Here is a 10952-nt window from a genome sequence, read left to right as displayed (position 1 = left end):
TGCCACGGCACTCTACCCAGGGGGACAGCTTGAGGCTCTGTCTCAAAAAAAAAAATCAATATAAAAATACTAAGGAGATATTTTACAATCTTTTATTATTATTCAAAATCAGGTGTATATTTTACATTTATGATATATCTCAATTCAGGCGAGGCATATTTCACATGCTCAATAGCCACATGTGGTCAGTGGTTGTGGCATTTAACATCATTGCTCTAGAGTAACTCTAATCAAATATCCCTGTTGAAGAGCAGACATCACCTAGCATAAAAATGGCGGGGAAGGTTAATGTGGCTTGAATCAAAATACCTACTACAGTCAACCAGAGGCATTTAGTATGTCTCTTGGGTTTCTACTGAATTCTGGTTTGGTTGCTCGTGAGATTTATGATAATTGGTGTTTATATTCTTCTATTTATCTTCTCTCTTTTCTTCCAAATTCTGACAAATGGGGAAAACTCAGGGGATGTTCTCTAAACTAAAAGAGAAGCAAGTACCAATCTGTTTTCTTTAAACTTTTCCTTTCGAGACAACTGTAGATTCACATATAAACATAAGAAATAACACAGAGAGATCTCTTGTACACTTTTACCCCGTTTCCCCCAATGGTAACATCTTGGGAAACAGTAATACACTATCAGAACCAGGATGTCATTGACAGTCAAATACAGAACACTTCCATCCCTACAAGGAGCCTTCATGTTGCCTTTTATACCCGCCCACTTTGCTCTCACTCCGCTTCCTCATTAACTCCCACCAACTACTAATTGTTCTTCATTTTTATAATTTTTTCATTCCAGGAATGGCATCAACCAGTATGTAAACTTTTAGGAATGGCTCCTTATTAATTCTTTGGAGATTCATCCAGGCTGTGTGTATTAATAGTGCTTCCTTTCATTGTTGAGTAGTATTCCTTGGTATGGATGGGTGTACTATTGTTTGTTTAACCATTTACCTGTTGAGGGACATCTGGGTTATTTCCAGTTTGGGGCTGTTACAAATAAAGCTTCAGTAAACAAATATGTGTAGGTTTTTGTGTGAACTTAAGTTTTCATTTCTCTAAAATCAGTGCACAAGAGTATAATTACTGGATCATATGGTAGTTGCTTATTAAGTTTTTAAAGAAACCACCAAACTCTTTTCTGTTTTTGATTCTTATCAGCTTGCAGAAGAGTGATCTAGTCTCTTCACAACCCTTCCTCAATGTAGTGCTGTCACTAATTTTTTATTTTAGCCTTCTGATGGGTTTGTAGTGATATCTCCTTCTGGCTTTAATTTATATTACTCCAGTGGCAAATCATGTTGAACATCTCTCTGTATGTTTATTTGCTTCCTTATAACCTCTTTGGTTGATGCCTTTTGTCTATGTTTTAGCTGGATTTTTTTTTTTTTTACTATTGGATTTTGTGAGTTCTTTACATATTCTAGTAATACCCTTTGTCACTTATGTAGTTTATAAATGTTTTCTCCTATACTATAACTTGTCTTTTCATCTTCTTCATAGGTCTTTCATAGAACAAAAATATTGAATTTTACTGAACTCTAAATTGTCAATTTTTACATGTACAGATCATGCTTTTTGGTTTGAAATCTAAGAACACTTTTCTGTTATGACCAGAAGATTTTCTTCTATAATTTATTTACGAAGTTTTACATTTTGTATTTGAATGTGAAATACATTTCCACTTAATTTTTTTATATAAGGTATGAGACTTGGAGACTTAGGTCAAGATGGTTTGTTTGTCTTTCTCAAAAATCAGTCAGGAATATTTATAAAGATATTCTTTTCTGGATTCTCTGTCCTAGTTGTCATGTGTCTGTCTCTCTGTCAATACCACAGTCTTGATTATTATGGTTATATAACTAGTCTTAAAATAAGCTTGAATTATTCTTCTCACTTTACTCTTCTCTTTTAAAATTTTTTCAACTATTCTAGTTCCTTTGCCTCCTGATATAATTTTTAAAATAATTTTGGCCATACCTGCAAAAACATCTTTCAGGGATTTTGATAGATATTGTGGTAAACTTCTAGCAATACTGACAAAAAAAGGAGGCAAAAAAATTACTGTTATCAGGAATCAACATGTTGATATGACTACACCCCCTACATCAGTAGAATAATACTGTATGTCAGTTTGGGAAGAATTGATAACTTTACTATGTTGAGTTTTCTATTCCATGAACATGGTATGTCTCTCCATTTATTTAGCTTTTTTTGCTTCTCTGATCATCTTTGTCTGGCTTTCATCATACAAACTCTACACATCAGTGTTTCAGATTTTTAAGGAATTATACATGGTATTGTGTTTTCAATTTCAGTGTCCATGTGTCCACTACTAGTATGTAGAAATATAGTTGATTTTTATGTGTTTATCTTGTGTCCTGTGACTTTGCTGAACTTATAAGTTCATGTCATTCTGCAAATATAGGATAGTTTTATTTCCTCCTTTTTAATATGTATGCTTTTGATTTTCTTTACTTGCCTTATTGCACTAAGCTAGAACTTTCAGCACTATGTTGAATGAGCATGGTGAGAGCTGGCACCCTTACCTTTTTCCCAATCTTAGGGGAACATTAATTATGACGTTAGTTATAAATTTATTGTAGATATTCTTTGAGTTGAGTTTCTCTTGACAGCTAGTATTCTGAGTTTTTATCATCAATGAGTGATAAATTTTGGCAGATGCTTTTTCTGCATTAATTTTTAAGAACATGTGATTTTTCTTCATTAGCTTATTATTATGGTTGAGTACATTGATCAGTTTTTAAATACTGAACAAGCTTTCCAGCCTCAGAATAATCCCACTTTGTCATAGTATGTAATTCTTTTTATGTATTGCTGAATTAGTATTTTTGCATCTGTATTCATGAGGGGTATTGGTCTGCAGTTTTTAGTTTAGTTTTGTTTGTTTGTTTGTTTGTACTATCAGTATTTGGTTTGGTATCAGGGTAGCACTAGTTTTACAAAATAATCTGGAAAGTGTTCCACTTCTTTTACTTTCTGAAAGAGATTATCTGGTATTGGTATTAATTCTTCTTTAAACATTTGGTAGAGTTTGCCAGTGAGATATTGGGGAAGGGGGTGTTAAAATTTAAATTTAAATTCCTTAATAGTTCTAGAATACTTCAGTTGATTTATTTTATATCAGATGTGTTGTGGTATTTGTGTTTTTTGAGGAAGTGGTCCATCTTGTCTAAGGCTGTCAATTTTGTGTGTTTAGAGTTATTCATAGTGTTATTCGATTGCTGTCTATAGGGTGTGCAGTCATATCAACATGTTTCATTCCTGATATTAGTAATTTTTGCCTCCCTTTTTGTCAGTATTGCTTGAGGTTTGTCAATTTTACTGAATTTTTCAAAGATATGTCATTAATAATATATAAAATTATACAATATAATAATTGATATTTTAGGTCTTAACATTAACAAGATTTTTGTTTCATAAATTTTCTCTATTTTTTTGTTTTTAGTTTTATTTCCTTCTTTTTACTGTTTTCTTTTACTTTATTTTGGGATTATTTTACTCTTCTTTTTCTAGGTTCTTGAGGTGGGTAATATAGATTTTTTTTTTTTTTTTTTTGAGACAGAGCCTCAAGCTATCCCCCTGGGTAGAGTGCCATGGCATCACGCTCACAGCAACCTCCAACTCCTGGGCTCAAGTGAGTCTCCTGCCTCCGCCTCCCAAGTAGCTGGGACTACAGGCGCCCGCCACAGCACCTGGCCATTTTTTGGTTGCAGCCATCATTGTTGTTTGGTGGGCCCAGGCTGGGGATTCGAACCCGCCACCTTAGGTGTATGTGGCTGGCGCCTTAGCCGCTTGAGCCACAGGCGCCGAGCCGGTAATATAGATTATTGATTTGAGACTTTTCTTTTTGTCGAATGTGCATGTAGAGCTATAAGTTTTCCTCTCCACACTTTTTTACCTGTGTCTCACAAATTTTCCAATTTTATATATCCACAATCACTCAGATCCATATATTTTTAAATTTTACTTGAGACTCCTCTTTGATGCATGGATTATTTAGAAGTGTGTTACTTAATATCAAGTGATTTGGAGATTTTCCTATTTTCTTTCTGTTGTTTATTTCTAATTTGATCTCATTGTGGTCACCAAAGAAACTCTGTATTATTTCAATTCTTTTAAATTTGTTTTATGGCCCAGAATATTGTTTATCTTACTATTGTTTTGTGGAGACTTGGAAAGAATATATATTCTGTTGTCATTGGATGGAGAATTCTATAAATATCAGTTAGATCCTGTTAGTTGATGATGTTGTTGAGTTCCTCTATATCTCCACTGATTTTCTCTCCAGTTCAATTGATTGTTGATAGAAAGAGGTTGTGAAGTCTCCAACTATAATTGTGTCTTTATCTATTGCTTCTTTCACTTCTATCGGTTTTTTATTTACATTTTCAGAAGCTCTGATGTGCAATACATATAGGCTATCTATGTCTTCTTGCTAGTCCTTTCAGCATTAGCATAATGGCATTCTCTGTCTCTGGTAATATTCTTTGCTCTGGAATTCTACTTTATCTGATGTTGACTAGTATTTGCGTGATATATTTTTTATTTTTTATTTTTTGGGTTCTTTTGGTTCTCTCACCCCACCTACATTGATATGTAGGGCTTAAATGTTTCTTACTGTTCATTCACTCTGTTTTTCGTTTGTTATCTCTGTTTTATTTTTCTGTATTCTTGTGAGTAGATTTAACATTTTAGAACTCCATTGTGATTTATTTATAGTAGTTCTTAAGTGTATCTCTTTGTATAATTCTGTTAGTGATTGCTGTATATATTATATACACATGTGTATCTATCTATAGAGTCTATTGGTGTCTACTGGTGTCATCATTTTACCAGTCTGAGTAAAATATAGAAGAAATTTTGCCTCCTGTTAAGTCTCTTTAACTTGTCCCATTTATAATTTAATTGTCTTAGTTATTTTCTCTAAATACATTTAGAACAGTATCATTGTTATTGTTTTGCTTTAACCATCATACATAATTAAAAAAATTTAAGAGAAGAAAAACTAATTGTACTAACCACATTTTTGTTACTGTGTTCTTTATCTCTTCCTGATTTACAAAGGTTTCTTCTTTTAAGAACCTTTCTCTTCTATTTAGAGAACTTCCATTAGTCCTTCTTTTAGGGTCTAAACATATATATGTATATATATGTATGTATGTATGTATGTATTTTGTTTGTTTGTTTGTTTGTTTTAGAGACAGAGTCTCATTCTGTTGTCTTGGGCAGAGTGCCATGGCATCATCATAGCTCATAGCAACCTCAAACTCTTAGGCTCAAGTGATCTTCTTGCCTCAGTTTTCCAAGTAGCTGGGACTATAGGCACCTGCCACCAGTGCCCCGTTAGCTTTTCTGTTTTTGGTAGAGACAGGTTTTTGCCCTTACTCAGGCTGGTCTCAAACTCCTGAGCTCCAACAATTCACCTGCCTCAGCCTCCCAAAGTGCTAGAATTACAGCCATAAGCCACCACTCCCAGCTTCTTCTTCTTTTTTTTTTTTATTGAATAGTAACTGTGTACATTAATGCACTTCTGGGGTACAGTGTGGTGTTTACACAAACAATCCGAAACACTTCCATCAAACTGGTTAACATAGCCTTCACGTAATTTTCTTAGTTATTGTGTTAAAACGTTCACCAGCTTCTTTTAGGGTCTATAAGGTGATCAATTCAGTTTTCCTTCCTCTGAGAATGTTTTGATGTCTCTTTCATTCCCAAAAGATATCCTTACCAGGTGTAGGATTCTGTGTTGACAATTTTTCTTTCAGCACTTAAATATTATGCTGGGCAGTGCCTGTGGCTCAGTGAGTACAACACCAGCCCCATATACTGAGGGTGGCGGGTTCTAACCCAGCCTGGGCCAAACTGCAACAAAAAAATAGCCAGGCATTATAGTGGGCACCTGTAGTCCCAGCTACTTGGGAGGCTGAGGCAAGAGAATCACCTAAGCCCAAGAGCTGGAGGTTGCTGTGAGCTGTGACACCACGGCTCTCTACCAAGGGTGACAAAGTAAGACTCTGTCTCTAAAAAAAAGTAATAATAATATTATGCTGCTTCTTTCTGACATACATTGTGTGTGTGTGTGCACATGCACATCTGTGTGTTTCCCCCGTAAGTAAGGTGTCATTTTTTTTCTCTGGATGCTTTTAAGATTTGTTTTGGTGGGGACTTGGTTAGGGTGGACAGGGTCTCACTCTGTTACCCAGGCTGCCATATAGTGGGGCAGTCATAGCTCACTGTAACCTTAAATTTCTAACCTCAAAGTATCCTTCCACGTCAGCCTCTTAAAAAGTTGGGTCTGCAGGTGTAGCTAAGTATTTTGGTTTTTTGTAGAGACAGGGTCTCACTGTATTGCCTAGGCTGATCTTAAATTCCTAGGCTCAAGTGATTGTCCCTCATCAACCTCCCAAAGTGCTAGGATTACATTGGCCACTGTTTCTGACCTTTATCTTTATATTTTTAGAAGTTTCATTTTGGGGCAGTGCCTGTGGCTCAGTGGGCACGGTGCCGGCCCCACATACCAAGGGTGACAGGTTCAAACCCTACCCTGGCCAAACTGCAACAGGCATTGTGGCAGTGCCCCTAGTCCCAGCTACTTGGGAGGCTGAAGCAAGGGAATCACCTAAGCCCAGGAGTTGGAGGTTGCTGTGAGATCTGTGATGCCATGGCACTCTACCATGGGTGATAAAGCGAAACTCTGTCTCCACCAAAAAAAAGTTTCATTTTGATGTTTGTTGATTATGGGTTTTTTGGATTTATTCTGCTTGGAATTTGCCTAGTTTTTTGAATCTATAGCTTAGATCTCTTACCAAATTTCGGGAGGTAAGTGTTTAGCCATTATTCCTTCAAGTACTTTTCCAGCTCTGCCCTTTAAATTTGTTTCAATTGGGTTTATAATTGCTCATAGAGCATTTTTATCATGGTTACTTTAAAATTTTGTCAGAAATTCTAATATTTCTGTCATCTCAGTGTTGGCATCTACTGATGTTTTCAATTCATTTTGAGATCTTCTTTGGTTTTGGATGATGAGTGGTTTTTATTAAAATCTGAACATTTTCATATTGTTGTGAGACTCTGGACCTTAAATTTAAACCTTATATTTAGCTGACTTTCCTTGATACCACTCTGTCACAGGAAGGAGTGGCCTAACCACATTACTGCTAGACAGAGATAGAGGTCCAAGTTCCCCTCTCTTCCTCCATTGAGACCTGATGAGAGTGGTACCTCCAGACTGCCAGGTGGAATGAAAATTCAGGCTCCGCAGTTGGTCTCCACTAACAGTTCTAGTAACAGTTCAGAGTGCAAGGGGTTATTACCAGTGACCAGCGGAGGTGAAAGCCCCAGCTCCTTGCTTGGCATCACAAATACCACCCTGGCAGGGGTGCAGGGGTGTTGGAGTACTTCCTTGCAGCACTGAGGTCAGGAGTTTGAGTCCAGCCTGGGCAACATAACAAGAACCCCTCTTGAAAAATAATAATAATACATGCTACATGATTCCGCTTCTATGACATTCTGGAAAAGGCAAAATTTTAGCATTGGCAAACCTGGTGGCCATCAGTGGTTGCCAGATGTTAGGGATGCTAGAAGGGTGTGGGTGAAAGGGGAAGCACCAGTGTTTTGTTGGAATAGGGAACAGTTCTGTGCCTTGATTGTGGTTATACCAACCCATACATGTGTTAAAATTCATAAAACCAAAGAAAAAGGTCATTTTTAGTAATTAAATAAAAATAACACTACAAAGGATTTCTGGACCATCCCACCCTGAAATTGTGCTGACCTTTATTTAGTTTGTCTATAAGCAACTCCACCACCTTACATTTAGCCAAGTTTTCAATGAGAGCGTAAGATTAGCTTTCAGGAGGGCCAATGAGGAGGAGTTTGGCATCGAGACAGTTGCTAAGTTCAACCATCTTAACCATACATAGACATTAAGACATCCAAAATAAATGATTTTTCTGAGCAAATTATATTCCTTCCTAAAATCTTCTAATTTTAACTGTAACTTTCCACAGGTATGAGGCTAGGCTAGTATACTTACATTAAATGAATTAACTCTTCCATTTTGAAATACGTAGAGTAAGGCTTGTGAACAATCCTCAGCTTAGAGAGGGTTTCACTGAACAAGACTGTGGATCTGCTTTAGCACCTCCTTCCTTTTGCTCCCTGTTGCTCCCTGCAGGAGGCTGTGGCTCACTGGATTGCTGAAAGCCGCATTGCCATTGAGGAGATCCGCCTGTTGACCCTGAAAGCTGCCCACAGCATGGACACTCTGGGCAGTGCTGGTGCTAAGAAAGAGGTGAGCTCCCCCAGCCCCCAGTGGCTGAGCCTCCTCCAGTTCTCTCAGTCACTGGGCATTTCACTGTGCGTGCCCCTTGATGGCACTCAGAATATTGGAAGCCCCATATAATTTTGGCTTAAAGATTGTATCTGTCACTTGTTAGTTTTCCTTTCACTAGGCTGCTATAGGGAATGATTTTCAGGATGCGGAATATTTCTAGCATTCTTCAGATGAAGCAGCAAGGAGCAGGAAAATCTTAGGCTTTCTACAGCCCTGGGATTAATTGTACCCACTATGCCCCTTGCTGCTAGCCTTGTGACCATGGGCAAAGCGCCCAACCTTTCTGCTAGTGGCCTAGGGTTCCTGTAAAGAGCCACCAAGAAGATGTACATGGAATATGCTGTATGACACTGCCACAGAGTGAATGTTTCTAAAAGACACCTGGTGTCCCCTGCCCTCTTGTTTCTGGCTTATACAGAACAAGGACATAATTGTTTAGTTCTGAAAGCCCACAAAATTGCTAAAAGAAAACTGATTAGTGGGGCAAAAACCCTTGAACTTTTGTTATGATCCCTATGGTGATGTGTATGATTTATTGGCTGCCTTAAATTCTTCTGGAAATGAGGCAATTTATAAATAAATGAATAAAATGTGACTTGGAAGAGATGTCTCTTTCCAGAGAGTCTGTATTGACTGAAATGCGGCCATTAACTGCTTTACAGCAGGATCACTATGTTGGCTTTCATCAGGGATACCATTTGAGTGATGACTTGGATGTGGAAAAATTTCCTTATTTGTTTTCACAAACGAAATACAGAGTATGTCAAATTCTGCCACATTGTGTCTAGTCTAAGAAAGAGGCATTCTTTCCATATCTGGCTTATGTAGATCGCAATGATCAAAGTGGCTGCCCCACGGGCTGTCTGCAAAATCATTGACCGGGCCATCCAGGTGTATGGAGGTGCTGGCGTTTCTCAGGATTATCCTCTGGCTAACATGTGAGTAGATGTCATTTAAGAACCAACTACATTTGACAGCTGGTTGCAGTGGCTCATGCCTATAATCCTAGCTCTTTGGAAGGCCAAAGTGGAAGGATCACTTGAGGCCAGGAGTTCGAGACCATCCTGAACAAAAAGAAGATTCCATCTCTACAAAATACGGAAAAATCAGGTGTGGTAGAGGCATCTCTAGTTCCAGCTACCTGGGAGGCCAACTAATCTTGGTGCTGAACTCTATGCTAAAGTACCTGTAACACTTCATTTAGCCTTCAATTATACTTTAAAATAAGTTAGTATCTTGCATCTGTAGACTTTTAAATTCCAAGCCTATCAAATGTAGATGTTTCTTTGGCCTTGGGAGGTCCAAGTGGAAGGATCACTTGAGCCCAGGAGTTTGAGATTGCAGTGAGCTATAATGATGCCACTATACTCTAGCCTGGGTGACAGAGAATGAGACCCTGCCTCAGAGAAGAAAATAAAGAAATATCTACATTTGATAGGCTTGGAGATTAAAAATCTATAGATGCAAGGTACTAACTTATTTTAAAGTATAAGTAAAGGCTAAATGAAGTGCTAGCGGTACTTTAGCAGAATTCAACACTAAGATTACTTGCTTTTATGATTATAAAATCTCTCTTCACTCCATTATGTTAACATTTACACTAAGGGCCCACTGAAGGCTCCTGGGCTATCGACACAGCATGGAGTTCTGCTCTGAAACAGAAAGAAGGGGAACGGTGCAGAGATAGCCACAGAGGCCCAGGCTGTGTACACTTAGGACAGTTTACTAGCCACACAGCCAGGCTGCAGCTGAATTGGCAACAGTGCCAGTGACTATCTTATATCCAGATTCTGATTGTGGGGGCCAAGAAGGAACATTCCACATTCCCCATCTTTCCATCTCCACACATAGTCACAGTGTCACCTTTCATATCACACTGGAGATAGAGTCTCATACCTCATCAACTTTTAACCCCAAGAAAGAACTATCTAGTATGAAACCATACATCATCTGTGGCTAACCTAAGATATCTCTAAATTCTAGCAACTTCTAGTAACCTGTAGCAAACCAAAAATGGGATTAACCTCACTGTACTTTGCCACTTAATTTTCCCAAGTTGGAACTTTAAAATGACATTTCAGAAGCCCCTTGGCTTATTTTCCTTGTACTTTTTCTACTACTGTGGTGGGATTTCAAGGATTAATATAGTCTTGGCTAAGAATCAGAGTGACTGAATTTAGAGTGCCATGCTGATCTTGATAACTCCTGTGATTCCGGGTCCTCTTTTTTCCAGGTATGCCCTAACTAGAACTTTGAGGTTAGCAGATGGACCTGACGAAGTCCACCTCTCAGCAATCGCAAAGATGGAGCTGCAGGACCAAGCCAGAGGGTTGACAGCCAAGATGTAAGGAGAGTGACACTGCCACATCCCGCAGGCAGAAGCTCTCCTTTATTTAGACTTAACTGACTGCAACATTTGAATCTCACATTTTTGCAGCATTTTTAGCACAGGGTTAATTACTTGTGGTTAAAAATTTTAGCATCTGTTTTGATCAGTGGGTTTTGTAATTTTGAGGGACACATAGGAAAGTAAACAAGAAATTCTGTAGCTCTTGTCACTCACTCTGGTGCCCAAGCAGTTTAGCGTTTACTT

General features: G+C 38.0%; 1 protein-coding gene across 1 annotated transcript in view; it reads left to right on the top strand.

Annotated features, from left to right (window-relative positions):
- Positions 1–10946, top strand: part of ACAD11 (acyl-CoA dehydrogenase family member 11) — an 82484-nt gene extending 71538 nt beyond the window's left edge. Inside the window, exons 18-20 of the mRNA XM_023513069.1 lie at positions 8201–8317; positions 9188–9297; positions 10593–10946. Of these exons, the coding sequence (XP_023368837.1) occupies positions 8201–8317; positions 9188–9297; positions 10593–10707 (342 nt within the window). The 3' untranslated portion in view covers positions 10708–10946. The remainder of the gene's footprint in view (positions 1–8200; positions 8318–9187; positions 9298–10592) is intronic.
- The last annotated feature ends 6 nt before the right edge of the window (positions 10947–10952 follow it).

This window comes from Otolemur garnettii, unplaced genomic scaffold (assembly GCF_000181295.1).
Source record: "Otolemur garnettii isolate 467f Iridium unplaced genomic scaffold, OtoGar3 scaffold00032, whole genome shotgun sequence".
Taxonomy (NCBI): domain Eukaryota; kingdom Metazoa; phylum Chordata; class Mammalia; order Primates; family Galagidae; genus Otolemur; species Otolemur garnettii.
Note: the sequence above shows the minus strand (reverse complement) of the source record. Positions and strands in the feature narration are given on the sequence as shown.